Genomic DNA, 17936 nt, shown 5'->3' on the forward strand with positions numbered 1-17936 from the left:
GAAATGGGGTGAGACTGGGTTGCGACGGCACACGTTTGAAAAAGAAAACTAGAAAACAACAACTGAGTAATTTTTAAAGCCTCTTTGTTGGGGAACTACTTTCTTCCACCATGGATTTGAGGGCGGCCAGAATGACAGGTAACACTTTCGGCTGTTTTGAATCTCATAAAAACTCAATAGACTGAATTGCCGTTTCTTAATATTACCGTAAATGGTCACAAAGTGTAGTTTAAAGGCTCTCTAAGTGAATCTGTGTGATGTCACTTTTTGTTGACGTCCGAAGTGTTTTCAAACAATATGGAGCATAGCTAACTCCTCCCCCTCCAATCCGTGCTTTCTGACAGAGTCATGAACGCACCCAACCCTCACTCCCAAATCCTTCTTGTTGTTTATTGGCTGTAACACATTTGTTATGTTTCGTGGTTGTAGGTTTTTGTTGCAGTTTGTGGAGCCTGGGCTGTCTACAGAGACCGTGTTTTTTTACAGTGTGTTCAGGAGACAGGCAGCTAGCAGATAGTGAGGAGATGTTTACTGTATGAATCAAAAAATATGTTATGGCCTTAAACGTGTGAATTCGCTTAGAGCACCTTTAAGATTAGTTCAGTCGAGAATAAGTAAGGGATAATGTAGAGGCAGCCGGTAGTTATTGGGAAATAAGCCCCGACAGTGTGATCAGGACCCGACGCGAAGTGGAGGGTCTTGTATCACACTGAAGGGGCTTATTTCCCGATAACTACCGGCTGCCTCTACATTATCCCGCTTATTACACGGCTACTTGCCACATAAGAAAAAAAACTGGACATGAATATGAATTTGAAACATTTTATTGGCATATTTGTTTTAAATTAACATTTTTATCCTTCCGCGAAACTTTGCACAGATGCATAAAATGATCGTAATACCTTATTAAGATCCTCTGCTTCATACTTGTCTGTCTCCATTTTTTCTCTTTTAGCCAGTCTTTGAGAAGTTTTAATGCCCATTCTGTATTTTTTGTGTTTTGGCTTCGTAGCTGTCATGCTCTATTTTGTCAAGTTCAGTCTCAGTAAGCTCTCTGTGTCTTGTCGTTTTTCGTTCTGCTATCCACTGTTTAAATGTTTTGTTTTTTTCGTACATGTTAAAATTAATGTCAAAATGTTGTGGTTGTCCAGTGTTTGTCACAAGATGACGCGAAACAGCTAGTAATCTTTATTGGCGCGTAGTAGTACCGGCTATGCGTTATTACTTTGGAGCGGTTATTATTTGAAAAGAACGAACCTGCAAATGTCTCAACTGACCAATCAGAATCAAGCATTCCAGAGAGCCGTGTAATAAATATATTCAAATTTGCAGTCGATTAGGTAAGATAGCGCCTATCTGAACAAATGCTTAGAAAGAGTCGGACAAGAACCAGACGCATTAGCGGACATCAGTGTTCGCTTACCCCGCAGATCACTTCCCTATCTGGGCTACATCTCTGACAGGGATTCCCTGGCTCTGATGTAGGCCTATCTGATGGGCAAAAATAAAATCAAACCCGCAATTTTGGTGTCATGAAACTATAACTTGCTTTTTATTGATATTTACTGTCTGTTTTGGCACAAGGTAAAAGTTAATAAAACTTTTTTTTATACTATTGCTTTTTAATTTAATCTTAACGTGGTACGAGCACTCGCTTTATTATTGGACTTTGTTCTTGTCAGTACTACATAAAACAGTCTTTTTGCACTTAAGTTTACATCCAAGAGCACTGATCTTTGACGGGATAATCACTTCCGATTGGGATTCACAGACTAGCCGTTTCTCAATGTCAAGGAAGGATCCTCGGAAGCCAGAATTTCGAGGATGCTACGTCATTGACGTCCGTCGAAGGACTGTTCCATTGTCGAGGATCCTCGAAATTTCAGCCAAGGACTATCCCAAATACAGGAAAGGATACGTATGTGTATCCTTCGCGCTCTTCACGCGCTGAAATCACCCACAATCCTATGCGCGCAGCACCAAAAGCACACCTTTCAATCACGCAATGATGCAATGACGTGCACTTGCTTGCCTGTTCCATTTAACGTGTTCTCCGAATGCTTAAGAAGAGCCTCGCCTAGCCTCTGAAGGAAGTGACTTGTAAGGACCAGTCCTGCCAAGGAAGTATCCTTGACATTGAGAAACGGCGACTGATTCACGAGCTACGGAACTTATTGAGACACACGGAGAGTGTTTAAAAACAGCGCGTCTGTATGTGTCCGTGTGTGAGTGCAGCTTTTTCAGTCAGAGATGAGCGAATGGCTCAGTGTTTAAAGAAGCCCCACTCACTAATACTAAAATGACAAGTTTGTGGAGGTGGAATGATACAAACAGTGAAGTGGTTACTGTTATGTTATCAGTACAACATCGCATGCCTAGGAAGAGCTATTAGCCAATCAGATTTGAGAACCAGAAAGAACTGTTGTATAATATAATTTTTTATATCACAGGGCTGTTGGATGCTTTATTCTGATTGATTGAGAAATGTTCCACGGATATGCATTATCTTTCGAAAAACTCCTCTTCGCATTGTTCCACCTTGGACGTGGATTATTTTTCGATTAATTCACAGCCCGTCATCAATTATTCCTTACACATATGACCATGCCACCTGTTCAAGTCTGGTTATACAAAAAAGTAATATATAATTGATATATATATATATATATATATATATATATATATGACATGTTTATTCATAAGTAAAGCCCTTTTTAATCTTTTAGGGTAAATAAGGTTGTGTATTCTCATTGTGGACCAAGACAAATGATTGCTTTGCCTTGACACTTCAGTTTTTATGTTCTTATAGTATTAATTCATACGACCACATTCGTAATTTTTTTAATGATTTGCCTTGACACTTGTGAGCGTAAGGTTAGGAGTTCGGTTTTCTAATAGTTTTTTCTTGAGAATCTTATGTTTTTGCACGGTTAACAGATACTAACATTGTCTTCTATAATGGCATTTTACTTTCATTATCATTTAGATTAAATTGTCAGTTTATTACTGCCTTAAAAAGTCAAGTTTTATTTTCCACCTCCACTTCTCTGTTTTACCCCTACATTATCTTGACTTCTGCATCTTACCTCAATCAAGATTAAGCAGCATCAAAACTTGCAAGTTTGCACTCCAATCCCATAGAAATCTAAAAATCTCTTAGTTTAGACCGCACTTTAATAGTGAAACATTCTTGCGATTCTAATCCGTTTTAATGACTTTAATCACATTTGTTTCCTTTTGATATACACTTACATAAGTTTCCTGCATTACTGATTTGTAACATAATATAGGCTACTCAGTAGTAAAAATAAATATTTTTATCATATTATACAACAGTTCTTTCTGGATCTCGAATCTGATCTGTAAACTTTTGAGGGAGTTTGAGGGGCCATTGTGTCTCATAGCATAGCATCAAAGAGCAATGAAAATAAAAAATTATTTTTACCTAGAACTCTTTTTGCATACATATTCTCGCCTGAACTAATCTTAAAAACTACAAAAATATTGAGAAATGCCTATTACATCTATTGAGTTCAAACAAACAACTGAAAGGGTTATCTATTATTCTGTGCCCGGTTGCATAAAACTCTTGAGGGAGAAAAAATCCCTGAGGTAATGGATTTATTTAAGAGCATTACAACAAAGGTCTTAACTTTCACCCTTACCTAAGTGTTTATACTAAGTATTTTACGGTAGTCTCTGCCAAAACACGGCAGCGGAGAAGCGGTTGCTGTAGTTACAAAATCTCACAGCGTAAACAAATCAACGCACGCAGCTCTCAGAGTCGTGTGTGATATAGATCTATATCATCAAGGCTGTGAGATGAGTCTGCCCCTGGCCTGATCACAGCCGGAATGATATAGAGCTTTATTACACGGCTCTCTGGAATGCTTGATTCTGATTGGTCAGTTGAGACATTTGCAGGTTCGTTCTTTTCAAATAATAACCGCTCCAAAATAATAACGCATAGCCGGACTACTTTCACGAGTAAAATCGCTCCGCGCCAATAAAGATCAATAAAGATTACTGTCTGTTTGGCGCCATCTTGTGACAAACACTCGACAACCACGACAAGACACAGAGAGCTTACTGAGACTGAACTTGACAAAATAGAGCATGACAGCTACGAAGCCAACACACAAAAAAATACAGAATGGGCATTAAAACTTCTCAAAGACTGGCTAAAAGAGAAAAAATGGAGACAGACAAGTATGAAGCAGAGGATCTTAATAAGGTATTACGATCATTTTATGCATCTGTGCAAAGTTTCGCGGAAGGATAAAAATGTTAATTTAAAACAAATATGCCAATAAAATGTTTCAAATTCATATTCATGTCCAGTTTTTTTTCTTATGTGGCAAGTAGCCGTGTAATAAGCGGGATAATGTAGAGGCAGCCGGTAGTTATTGGGAAATAAGCCCCTTCAGTGTGATACAAGACCCTCCGCTTCGCGTCGGGTCCTGATCACACTGTCGGGGCTTATTTCCCAATAACTACCGGCTGCCTCTACATTATCCCTTACATATTACACTCTTACTCAAGCGATATTGCTTAAATAAAATATAAACTTTATGGGGCGGTTTCCTGGACTGGGTTTATCCTAGTCCCAGCTAAAATGCATGTTCAAAGTCTACATGAAACGTTTTATAATGTAGCTAATAAAGGGATTGATGACGCAAGATGTTGGAGCCATGGGTAACTCTTACCCTACGGTATATCTCAAAGGCTATGTTGATTCTTAATTGTTCCAGAAGTAAAATTAAGCTACATGAATGAAAGAGACACCTGACACTTTTGTGCTTGCAGCTGGCTAATCTTGTACTGCAAATCTTTTAGTCAAAAATCTATATTTATTACCTTTACACTTCATTAAACATTTTATGCAACAGAAAGGTTCTTTAAAGGTTTCTGTTAAAGGCCATATAGCACCACATATGGTTCTACACAGGTGCTTCACTGGTGCTTCACCGGTGCTATATGGCACTAAAAACGGTTCTTCTATGATTACGATCCAAAGCAACAGTTTTGGTGCTATTTAGCACCGTTTGTTTTTTTAGAGTGTACAGCCCGAAACAAGGGTACTGAAGGTGTATACAAAAGTTATTTCTTCATGAATTATGCTAAATGAATCATAAATGCTCTCTCTCTCTTAGCGGTGATACTGTATAACAATCAGTAAAGAAGAGAAACTATTATTTGTCTGTTGTTGAAGATGATTTGCTAAATAAGCAACATTTATCTTCCTATAAAATCATCACTCCGCCCCTAAACTCATGTTTGATTAAGAGGAAACCAGCAAAAATTGTTCATACAGAGACGTTGCTGTGGACTTTGACAACATCTGCATGTACATTCATTGAAGACAGAAAAGAGAAAATAAAGACAAAGAAAATGGGTAAGAATTTACATGTATGCTATACACTCTTAAAAATAAAGGTTCTTAAAAGGTTTTCCACAGCGTTGCAATATAAGAACCACTTTGTCAAAGGTTCTTTAACGAACCATTTGTTTCATACTTTTTTATTATATAAATAAAAAAATTTACCTCAAAGAACCTTTTGTAAAACAAAAAAGATTTTGTGGCAGATTGACAGTGTTTGTTTGTTTTGTGTTTTTGATGATGTCATTGAGGTTGCGCTACTGTAGAGACAAGTATATAATAACACCTAAACTGAAGTGATACTAAACTGTAGTAAAGCAAATATAAGCAAGGCAAGCGTTGGACTAGCATCATGTTGTACTATGGAGTGGAAAAGTGCCAAAAGAGATAACATTTTGCTATCTGCCTGACTTATCAAGATTGAAAAAATGCATCATAATACCCATATAAACACCCCCCAGAGTGCCGTCTGAACCCAACTCTTGATGTCTTCATGTGTGAGGAGTAAAAACAGTAAAGACTTTCACTGAATGAAATGTAAAGTTTAAGAGTAAGAAAGAAGGCAATGACCAATAAGGCAAAAAATGTATACCCGGGCCAAAATATAAAAGTTTCTAAAATATTAATGTAAAAGATTAATCGCATATAAAATAAAAGTGATTTTTTTGCATATTATATGTGTGTGTACTGTGTGTAATTATTATGTATATTTAGCCACACATATATATTCATTTCAGAAATGTTTTATTTATATATATTTTTTTATTTTTTTATATATCATACAGAATATATAAAAATATAAATAAATATACAGTATATACACATAAATGTATCTTTAATACATATATGAATGTGTGTGTATTTATATATACATAATAATTACAGACAGTACACACTATAAAAAAATCACTTTTATTTTGTACGCGATTAATCTTCGCCCAGAACTAAACATTATGTATAAAATATAAAATGATAAGTATGGTTTTGTAGTTGAATATATATTTAATTTTAATGTCTTCAAACCTGTTAGGTTTATAGGTTTGTTGTCATGACTCCTGGGTGATTGATGGCTGTGTGTGGGATATGTGTGTGTGTGTGTGTGTGTTGTTTACCTGTGGTGCCGGTTCCTCGTGTGTTCACTAACTCCGCCCCCTTGTTTCAGTAATTGTTCACCAGTGGTGTCTCGTTTACCTTTTCCTTTATATTGCACGTAGTCTTGTCTTTCGTTGCGCGCTCATTTGTTTTATCACAGTCTTGCTGCTCTGCCTTGTCTTGTCGGACGCTTTCTGTCTCCTCCTCTTGTTACCCCAGGTTTGGTTTTCGGTGTCCGGAGACTCGTCTTCGCCCGGACCGCTCGCTTGTGGATTACTGGAACTCATTGACTTTGTTTGTCTCTCGGAACAGCTGGTTCGCTTCGTTTCTAGGCGGTACACCAGCTGTCTCTGTTTCTCATCGGTTTGCATCATCACCCGTGAGTGGAGTACACCATTTCACCATTGTGGATTACATTGACTCTAATGACTGTTGTTTCTCGGAACCGCTGGTTCGCTTCGTTTTTAGGCGGTGACCAGTTGTTTCCGGGTGGCTTCATCTACACCAGGATTTCACAGTGGATTACCCCGTCTGAGAACTTGGATTTTCCACCTTCCATCTCCGCCTGTCATCCACCTTCAGGGCGGCGTGTTTCATCCCTCTGTTGCGTGTGGTGACTGTGCTGGTGTTCTCGACGGAGTGCGTGGGTGGTTCTCTCTCTCTCTTCGGATCTGTACTGGACTATCGTGTAGCGCCGACTCACTCTCTCCTACTGTGGGAGTGCTTCATTCCCACAGTAGTGTTGTCATCCAGAGTGAGTCGAGGGTGTGTGCCGTGTGTGGATCTACCAGTGACTTTGCTCTCCAGATCTCTCATTCTATTTTTCTCAATAAATATTGTTAACTTCCACTTGACTCCGAAGTTTTTCCTGACAGATGAGCGCGCCACTAATGGAGTCAGCAAGTTTGGAGAGTTTGGAGGTGCAGACCGCCCTTCACCAGCAGGGGGCGGCCATCGATCAACATTCCTCATTATTGTCTGCTGCGGCCAGAGATTTCAGGATTTCGTCTGAGCAACTTAAGGAGCTCAGTAATCGCTTGGACCAAGTGACTCCTCACTATGAAGCTCCAACCACATCTGGAGGAGCCGTTTCGATTGAACGGGAGCCACACACGGCAACACCTCCCACCTACAACGGCGATCCCAACACCTGCAGATCCTTTTTGCAACAATGCTCTCTCGTCTTTGCGCTCCAACCCCGTCGATTTTCTTCATCCACTTCCAAGGTGGCCTATGTTCTGACGTTACTCACGGGAAGAGCGAGAGACTGGGGTATGGCCGCCTGGGGGGCTAAAGCTCCATTTACATTTTCATTCGAGGCTCTTGAGGAGGAGATGTTAAAATTGTTTGATCGGTCACTCAAGGGAGACATGGCAGCGGCTGAGTTGGTGAGATTACGGCAACGTAATGACTCTGTTACTGACTTTGCTATCAGATTTAACACTCTCGCTATTTGCTGCAATTGGAACGACGCGGCATTAAGAGCTCAATTTCTCGAGGGTCTCACACCGGGCATTCAAGACGAGATTGCACTGAGGGAGCCACCCACGTCACTGGAAGCTGCCATCGATCTGGCTCTGAGGGTTGAGTCTCGCCATCGGCAGAGAGATCTGCGTCGCTCATTTCGCCATCTGATGTCGGAACCAGGGGAGACCGCTTCAGAGACGCCCTCCGAGGAGCCTATGCAGCTGGGCAAGTTTCGTATCTCTGCTGGTGAGAGAAGTCGTCGTCTGTCAAATGGTCTCTGCTTATATTGTGGCAAGCTGGGGCATCTGGCGGCTACATGTCCGGTAAAAAGCTCACGCTCGCCGATGAACCTGGGAGTCTCGGTGGGCGCATCGTCATTTAAATCTCCCGTAAGCAGCACTACGCTACCTGTTATTATTAACTCTTTCTCGTCACAGGCGTTGGTGGATTCCGGTGCGGAGGCGTGTCTTTTGGATGCTGGGTTGGCCAAGTCCTGGGGTATTCCATTAATTCCTCTCTCCTCTCCTTTGTCTGCCTGGACATTGAAGGGCCAGCATATGGCTGTGATCACGCACCGTACACCCCCTGTGAGTTTGTTTGTTTCTGGCAATCATCGTGAGGAAATCGAGTTCTACATCTTAGAGGATTCTCAATCACCAGTCATATTAGGTCATGACTGGTTATCCAAACATAATCCTCACGTTGATTGGCAGAACAATGTTGTGTTATCTTGGAAGTCTTCGTGTTATGTTTCTTGTCTTGGTCCTGCTCCTTCTCTTGTCTCTTGTTCTGTCTCGCAGGTTCCGGCTGTCGATCTCTCAGGGGTCCCGGCGGAGTACTCGGATCTGTATCAGGTTTTCAGTAGGTCCCGGGCCACTTCTCTGCCTCCTCATCGGTCATATGATTGTGAGATCAAACTTCTTCCCAACACTTCTCCGCCTAAGGGTCGCATATTTTCCCTAGCTAAACCAGAAAGAGAGGCTATGGATAAATACATTAATGACGCTCTTAAAGCCGGTCTCATTCGCCGCTCCTCGTCTCCAGCTGGTGCTGGATTTTTCTTTGTAAAGAAGAAAGACGGGTCCCTTCGTCCGTGCATTGATTATCGAGGGCTGAATGACATTACTGTTAAGAATAAGTACCCCTTGCCATTAATGTCATCAGCATTCGAGTTGTTACAGGGAGCGCGCGTATTTACCAAGCTAGATCTGCGCAACGCTTATCACTTGGTACGAATTAAAGAGGGCGATGAGTGGAAGACAGCCTTTAATACAAGGCAAGGCAAGGCAAGGCAAGGCACGGCAAGTTTATTTGTATAGCACATTTCATACACAGAGGTCATTCAAAGTGCTTTACACAGAAATGAGAAAACAATATACAATATATAAAAAAGAAAATGTAAAAATAAGAGATACACGATAAAATCACAATAAAAACAAAGATATATGAGAATTTAAAATAACAATTAAAGAAGATAAATGTGATTTTAATAAAAACAGTTTAAAATGTTAAAAAGAATAAAACAGGAGTAAAAGTGACTTGAGTTAAGATAATTCACTTCAAAATGAAAAACCCTGCCACCATCCACCCATCCCCACGCTGCTCCAAACCCGCACACATCCCCCCCTCCGACGAACACAAAGAAGATACCCCGAGAAATGATGGCAAACACACAGCAGCAAGCAATCATAGACCTCCATACTAGGAAAACAAATATTTTGTAAGTATTTGGATAAATGACTAAGAAAACATTTTGTTAAATGATGGTAAGAATACCATATTTTTTTTTATTCCTACCATGGAAGCCCACGGCCACCCACCGCTGCGCGCCCACCACCACCTCCCAAAATATCCTCCCCCATGCCCACCAGAAAAAAAAGAAACCCACACAGGTCCAGAACAACACGAGGATGAGAAAACGATGACAGAGCCCCCATTCCAAAGTGCAGTCAGTGTGAAGCAGCACAGTGCTCATTCAGTAAATGCAGAATGCATTCTGGGTTAATACACCCTCAGGACACTGGGAATATTCCGTTCTGCCGTTCGGTCTTTGTAACGCTCCAGCTGTCTTCCAGACCATGGTCAAGGAAGTGCTGGGTGACATGATTAACAGATTTGTCTTTGTGTATCTCGATGACATTCGCATCTTTTCTCCCTCCATGCAGATACACACTCAGCACGTTCGCATGGTTTTACAACGGCTTTTAGAGAATCAACTATTCGTTAAGGCGGAGAAGTGCGAGTTCCACAGGAAGTCGGTTTCGTTTCTGGGTTTTGTTATTGCCGAGGGAGAGATTCGTCCCGATCCCGCTAAGGTTAAGACGGTTGCCGATTGGCCAGTACCCGACACTCGGAAGCAGCTTCAGCGATTTCTGGGGTTCGCCAATTTTTATCGGCGTTTCATCAGAAATTTTGTTCAGATCGCTAAGCCTCTTACTGCTCTCACTTCACCTAACGTATGTTTCCGTTGGAATAGAGAGGCTCAGGAGGCCTTTGATGTGTTAAAATCCCGGTTCATCTCTGCGCCTGTCCTCTCTATTCCCGATCCGGCTAAACAATTTATAGTGGGAGTGGATGCATCTGATGTCTGGGTAGGCGCCGTTTTATCACAGCGATCGTCTATTGATGGGAAAGTACATCCGTGTGCTTTTTTCTCTCACCGGTTAAACCCAGCAGAACGTAATTACGACATAGGGAATCAGGAGCTGTTGGCGGTTAGACTCGCTTTGGGTGATTGGCGTCACTGGTTGGAGGGAACCTCGGAGCCCTTTCTGGTCTGGACGGATCATAAAAATCTTGAATATATCCGTTCGGCCAGAAGACTAACATCTAGGCAGGCTCGTTGGGCACTCTTCTTTGATCGTTTCAACTTTACCCTCTCGTACCGGCCTGGCTCGAAGAATACCAAACCTGATGCTCTCTCCCGTCTGTTCGAGAAGTCCGATTCGGAGAGGGCGGAGACCATTCTCCCGGAGGGGAGGGTGGTCGGCGCCCTCGTATGGGGAATCGAGCAGCGGGTGAGAGAGGCCGGTCGGGAGGGGGAAGTTCCGGAGGGGTGTCCAGCGGGCCGCCTATGGGTTCCTGAGCGGTTACGTTCTGATGTCATCCGGTGGGGTCATGAGTCCAAGTTTGTCGGCCATCCAGGTATTCGGAGAACGTTGGCTGCCGTCCGTCAGCGTTTTTGGTGGCCTTCTATGTCCACAGACATCAGACAGTTTGTATTAGCCTGTTCGGTTTGTGCTCGTAACAAAGCATCTAATTTACCACCCGCTGGTCTGCTTAAATCTTTGCCCGTGCCCTCCCGCCCCTGGTCTCATATAGCCCTTGATTTTGTCACCGGCTTACCGGCATCTAGTGGTAACACTGTTATCCTAACTGTGGTGGATTGCTTTTCGAAAGCGGCTCATTTTATTCCCCTGCCCAAGCTTCCTTCTGCAAAAGAGATGGCTCAGGTTTTGATTAATCACGTCTTTCGGTTACATCCAAGGTTCTCAACAGGCGGCCCGCGGGCCGAATACGGCCCGTGTCCCTTTAAGATGTGGCCCGCAGCCTCGCAGACTTGAATTGCTCTCACGGGACTTTTACATCATACGCCGTGCGGTCTGTGCAGCGAAGTGGAGCACACTTTTTAAGTCATGAACACCAAAAAAAACTTTTACATTTTATTATTAAAATTATGTGATCACAACAGAACAAATCATTATATTTATTATATAACTTAAATAATTTTAAAAAACAAATTACATGTGTACAATTTTCATGCAACCTATCGCGAGACTAGTCTGTAAGCGCCAAATCAGTTTACTTCATTAGCAAAACCCACAGAACTTTTTCAACTCTTACGTTATTATTTTGATGGCGACCAAAAAACGAAAAGTGGACGATGAAAACAGGACTTTTAACCCTGCGTGGGAATCTGAATTTGCTTTTCTTGAGGTAAAGGGCAAACCAGTGTGTCTCATCTGTCAAAAAACGATTGCTGTATTAAAGCGGGCTAATCTGCAACGACACCACGAACAACTTCACCCGGACTTCAAGGACGTGTATCCTCCTGACAGTAATCTCAGAAAGCATAAAATACAGACTTTGCGAGATGGCTTTCAGTCACAACAATCGCTGTTTCACCGTCATGTTAAATGCAGTGACAGTGTTACGGAGGCATCGTTCAAAATCGCCTGGAATATTGCAAAAGCAAAAAAGCCAGCTACAGAAGGAGAATTTCTGAAAAATACATTTATGGACTGCGCGGAAACACTATTTTCAGATTTCAAGAACAAGGATGACATTATTAGACAAATTTCTAAACTACAGTTGTCCGACTCAACAATTACCAGGCGAGTAGAGGTCATTACAGATGATCTCTTCTCGCAGCTTTTAAAAGACATTGAACGTGCGGAGTATTTTAGTCTGGCATTGGATGAATGCACCGACGGCACAGACATTGCACAGCTTATGGTCTGGGTACGTTTTCTCAAAGGGGAAAAGTTTGCCGAAGAAATGCTGACTTTGTTACCATTAAAAGGCCAGACGCGAGGGGAGGACATTTACTCTGCGTTAAAAAACTTTTTCCATGGTCCAGGCAACAGCATCAATCTTAAAAACCTTGTTTCTGTGACCACCGATGGAGCTCCTTCAATGGTCGGAAAGGAGAAAGGTTTAATTGCTCTGCTCAGAAAAGATCCTGAAATGTCGGCATTCTTCTCTTATCATTGCATTCTGCATCAGGAGCAATTATGCAGCAAACTAAGAGGCGGAGCACTCAAAGAAACAATGGACAGTGTGGTACGTATAGTGAACTTTATTCTTGCACACGCGCTGAAACATAGACAGTTCCGATCACTCGTAGAAGAGTGTGAGAGTGCATATGGTGACTTGGCAATGCATGCAGAGGTCCGATGGCTTAGTCGCGGAAAGGTGTTATGCCGTTTTATGCAACTGCTTCCTGCTGTGCGCATGTTTTTGGAAGAGAAGGGTCAACATAATTTACTGTCTCTCTTAAATGACACATTCATTGAAAACGCTGCATTTTTAACAGACATAACGTGTCATTTAAATTCACTTAATCTCAAACTTCAGGGGAGGCAAAAAATTCTGCCGATGATGTTCAATGATGTGTCCGCATTTGAAACAAAACTGGACCTATTTGTTCAACAACTCAAGGAAAAGGACCTGACACACTTCCCTGTTCTGCAGTCCGTTGCACGATCATTGTCACCCATTGCCTACTGCCCATACATCACTGAACTAAAAGAGCAGTTTTCTCGACGATTCGCAGACATCAAGGCCATGAAACCTGTGCTGGCATTTACGGAAAATCCGTTTGCTTGTGACGTACTTTCTACTTCACTGTCAGTCAGAGATCTCCAGCTTGGAGTCGAAAGGGCTGTGTTTGAGGAGCAGCTAATCGACTTGCAGCACAATACCATTCTCAAAGAAAGGCACAAGGAAGAAAGCGCAGACACATTCTGGATATCCTTCGTTCCTAAGGACAAATATCCCGCACTATTTCAGTGTGCTGAGAAAATCCTGACCTGCTTTGGATCTACATATGTTTGTGAGAGCTCCTTCTCTGCCATGGGAATTATAAAATCAAAGCTCCGCTCCCGTCTAACTGATAGACATCTCACAGACTCGTCTTCGCCCGGACCGCTCGCTTGTGGATTACTGGAACTCATTGACTTTGTTTGTCTCTCGGAACAGCTGGTTCGCTTCTTTTCTAGGCGGTACACCAGCTATCTCTGTTTCTCATCGGTTTGCATCATCACCCGTGAGTGGAGTACACCATTTCACCATTGTGGATTACATTGACTCTAATGACTGTTGTTTCTCGGAACCGCTGGTTCGCTTCGTTTTTAGGCGGTGACCAGTTGTTTCCGGGTGGCTTCATCTACACCAGGATTTCACAGTGGATTACCCCGTCTGAGAACTTGGATTTTCCACCTTCCATCTCCGCCTGTCATCCACCTTCAGGGCGGCGTGTTTCATCCCTCTGTTGCGTGTGGTGACTGTGCTGGTGTTCTCGACGGAGTGCGTGGGTGGCTCTCTCTCTCTCTTCGGATCTGTACTGGACTATCGTGTAGCGCCGACTCACTCTCTCCTACTGTGGGAGTGCTTCATTCCCACAGTAGTGTTGTCATCCAGAGTGAGTCGAGGGTGTGTGCCGTGTGTGGATCTACCAGTGACTTTGCTCTCCAGATCTCTCATTCTATTTTTCTCAATAAATATTGTTAACTTGCACTTGACTCCGAAGTTTTTCCTGACATTTGTAAAATACTAAGTTTTTCTTACAATATAGCGTTGAGTATAAATGCTTTAAAATATATTTATTTTTCAAATATAATTCAAAATATACAAAAATGGCCAAAAAATATATTGGTGAAAAATAATTTTTTGTAAAATTATTTAAAAATATATTTCAGTACATATGTTTTTGGCAATTTTTTATATTTCAAAATATATTTCATTTTTTGGCAATTTTTTGTATATTTCAAAATATATTTTTTGCCATATAGGGGGCTTCAGTTGCAAAGAGACCATTTTAGGAAATCACCTTTTAAGTGATCTGTGAAAGGTATGAGCATAATATGGATATTATGAAATGTATGTATGAAATATGGCAATTTTATGTTGCTTATAATGCACACACACACATAATGCAACCTATTACATTCATAGTCTGTTCCCCTGCCGGTCATCCTCAACTGGACTTCAATTCCCATCATTTTCTTTAGTGTTATGTAATTATCCTCACCTGTCATCCATTATGTTTCATCCTCATTGTTTATTCATACTATGTTGTTTATCATAGTCTTTGTCTGTTATTGTCGATGTCTACACATGTGTATGGTCTATGTTATTAGTCCTTATTAAAGTTTAAATTTTTTGTATCTCCTCATCCTCCTTATCTCATTAACACATGTAACAGTACCATCATCAACATTGTTAATTTAATTTGTCTTTTCTTTTTGCAGTTGTCACAACTTTGGGACCTCAAAATCAGACTGATGACACAACATACCACGTGTCAAAAGAAAGCTTATCAAACAATGAAATTCTTAAGATATGCTTATATATTGTCATCGTAGTCATAGGAGGCATTGGAAATGGACTTGTCATCTTTGTGACCAGCTACAAAATGAAGAAGACAGTCAACTCCATTTGGTTTCTTAACTTGGCGATTGCAGACTTAAATTTGGTTTTGTTCTTGATTTGTCAGATTGTCATTTACTTTCAGCCATTCGTTGACTTAACGTGTAATTTTTTTCCTTTTGTGATAAATCTAAATAGGTCTGCAAGTGTTTTCTTTCTGACAGTTATCAGTGTGGATCGATGTCTGTGCACATGGTTTGTTGTTTGGGCTCAGAACAAACGAACTTTAGTCAAAGCCAGAATCCTCAGTGTATTTGTGAGGATTTTATCCATCTGCTGCAGCATCCCTTTTGCCATAAATCTCGTGGTAAAGGAACATAATGGATTGAAATACTGTCTCTACAACCAGTCAAATGATGTATTACTTTCTCTGTTCACATTTAGGTTTATGGTTGGCTTTCTAATTCCCTTCTTGATCATTGTATCTTCATACACAGCTATATGTGTTCGGGTGAAACGTCTCAATAGAGGAAAGCAGCTTCGGCCTTACTGGGTCATTATATCTGTGATTCTGGCTTTTTTCATATGCTGCTTTCCTTTCCATGTTCAACAACTGTGTCACATACATGCAGTGAAGTATAACTGGAGTGACAGTGCTCATAAAGTAATTAACTCTGCAGGATCTTTTATTCAGTATCTGATTTGTGTAAACAGTTGTGTGAACCCCATTCTCTATGTGTTCATGTGTGATGAGTATAAGAAGAAACTTAAAAAGTCTCTCCTGCTGGTGTTTGAGGGGGCTTTTACTGAAGAGCATCTGGGTTTGAGGTCAACTCCACTTCCTCAAAACTGTTAATGTCAACAGATGTACGGCCAGAAGACCCAACAATCTGATCCTTTGCCAGCCATGGAAACTGAACAAGCTTTAGTTTCAGCCTTTAGATGATTGGAAATATACATCTTGCAATTTGGAGATAAAGATTTCTTAAATGCTCCTCTTGTTATGTGCTCAGACAAACAGAAAGTCCCTCTCCAAACTCTTGCCAACAGCTCAAGAAGAGGAAGTCAAGAATAAATTTACAAATCTCTTACTTAGATTAGTTCTGTAATTGTGACTCCTGGATTAAATGTTTTCTCATGTTTTGTTATACTGTACGCAATCATTATGTTGTAATGCTTTTAATGTAAATATTATCGTTGTTATCCTCAGAATCATGATAATTAAGAAACCTTTTTTTAATTTCCAACCTCTTCAACCCTGAGGACCCTGTCCCGGGTCCAGAATTTCGTATTTTGACTTAATATAAAAGATTCTTTTAATCTTTGATGCTCCGTCATGGACCCCAGTAACACATATGAGATACTGTTTGAAAGCTTAGACTCTCTACTTTCTGCAGATATGCATCACTTTGACATATCTTTTACTGTAAGAAAGTTATTTACACTTAATTAACACTGTCACCCCCCCCCCATATTTTTTATATAATTTAATATTCACATATTTCATATTTGTCAAATATGACAAACATGGGCAAGTCTTATATCAAATGAAAGCTCTCATTCTCAGGAATAAGGCTGCAGTGTTATTTTTGATCTATTATCAACACATATCCAACAATCATCGAATGAATAATAAGGTAAAAAATGGTCTTTTGTAAACATATGGGAAACTTGAGTGTGAACTGCCTCAGATTTCACATATTGCCATAAATGATACACCATCTTTTATTTTAGGTCCTACTTTAAACAATGAGTCCATTCACAGCATTTTCTTTGGTTGTGTGCATATATAATCCCTTGCTATTTATTATATGTGCAAAACAAAAAATTTATATTTATATAAAAACTGTATTTTCACACCCTTTAGTAAAATGAGAATAACTTTTGAATGTGACATGCTAAAGAGTTCATTCTTTTTTTGGGTGTTTACTGTCTGCTGCTGCTAACAACCAGGGCCCGGTTCCCCGATAACGTTCACTCTTAGCGTGCTAAGAAGACTCAAAAAGATATATCTTACCAAAGTTGTTGATGTTCCTAAGTGTGTTCCCCGAAGTGTCTCTTAAGAAGCTTCTTAACACGCTGCCTCTAAGAACGACGTACAATGGCGCTGTCCCAAGTGAAGGTGCTGAATTATTTGCAATCGATCACTCAGGGATCGATTTTCCACTTCACGCGAAGGTGCATTACGACGTTAAGAAAGACAACACGTTATATACAAATGGAACATTACTCAAATTATTCCAGTCACATTTATTTTAACATAGTTTAAGTTATCCGTAAAATATAGACTATTAATTAAATGATCAAATTGTCAGAAATACGGGTAGACGAACCGGGTATCCCTCGCTCTTTATCCACCCTCCTTATCCCGTTGTGCCACTTGTGCCGCTTCTTGACATGGGTTTTGACTTAAAAAAAATATGTGACCAGTCACGGAAAGTAGGGACACAAGTCGGATCTGGGCATTTTGAGTTATTCACAGATTCTGAAAGTGCAGTTTCTAAGCTTTCCAACGATGTGTAACACATGGAAATCTGATAAGATTTGGAGAAGTTGTGGCCATTTGAATATAGGAACTCATAAATACTCAAACCGAGAAAATCGAGACGAAAGGGACTCTTCTTTTCAGCTGGGGGAGACCCCACATGGAAAGAACCTATATGTGGATATATGTGCATATATGAAACCTATATGCAGCTTATATGCACATATATGCTGCATATATACAGCATATATGCGCATATATGAAACATATATGCAGCTAATATGCACATATATGCAGCACATATACAGCATATATGCACATATATACAGCATATATGCAGCTAATATGCACATATATGCTGCACATATACAGCATATATGCACATATATGATAATATATATGCTGCATATATGCAAAATTGAG

The 17936-nt window shown here is 40.7% G+C and overlaps 1 protein-coding gene across 2 annotated transcripts in view; it reads left to right on the plus strand.

Annotated features, from left to right (window-relative positions):
- Nucleotides 1–16371, plus strand: part of LOC135770808 (C3a anaphylatoxin chemotactic receptor-like) — an 89719-nt gene extending 73348 nt beyond the window's left edge. The window contains exons 1-2 of one of the 2 annotated variants that reach the window (XM_065280621.2): nt 5330–5395; nt 14911–16371. In XM_065280621.2, coding sequence (XP_065136693.1) covers nt 5392–5395; nt 14911–15884 — 978 coding nt within the window. In that variant the 5' untranslated portion in view covers nt 5330–5391 and the 3' untranslated portion in view covers nt 15885–16371. Of the gene's footprint in view, nt 1–5329; nt 5396–14910 lie in introns of those variants that run through there. The other variant, XM_073815449.1, reaches the window with a different exon arrangement.
- Nucleotides 16372–17936: the final 1565 nt, after the last annotated feature.

Source organism: Paramisgurnus dabryanus, chromosome 8 (genome assembly GCF_030506205.2).
Source record: "Paramisgurnus dabryanus chromosome 8, PD_genome_1.1, whole genome shotgun sequence".
Lineage (NCBI taxonomy): Eukaryota > Metazoa > Chordata > Actinopteri > Cypriniformes > Cobitidae > Paramisgurnus > Paramisgurnus dabryanus.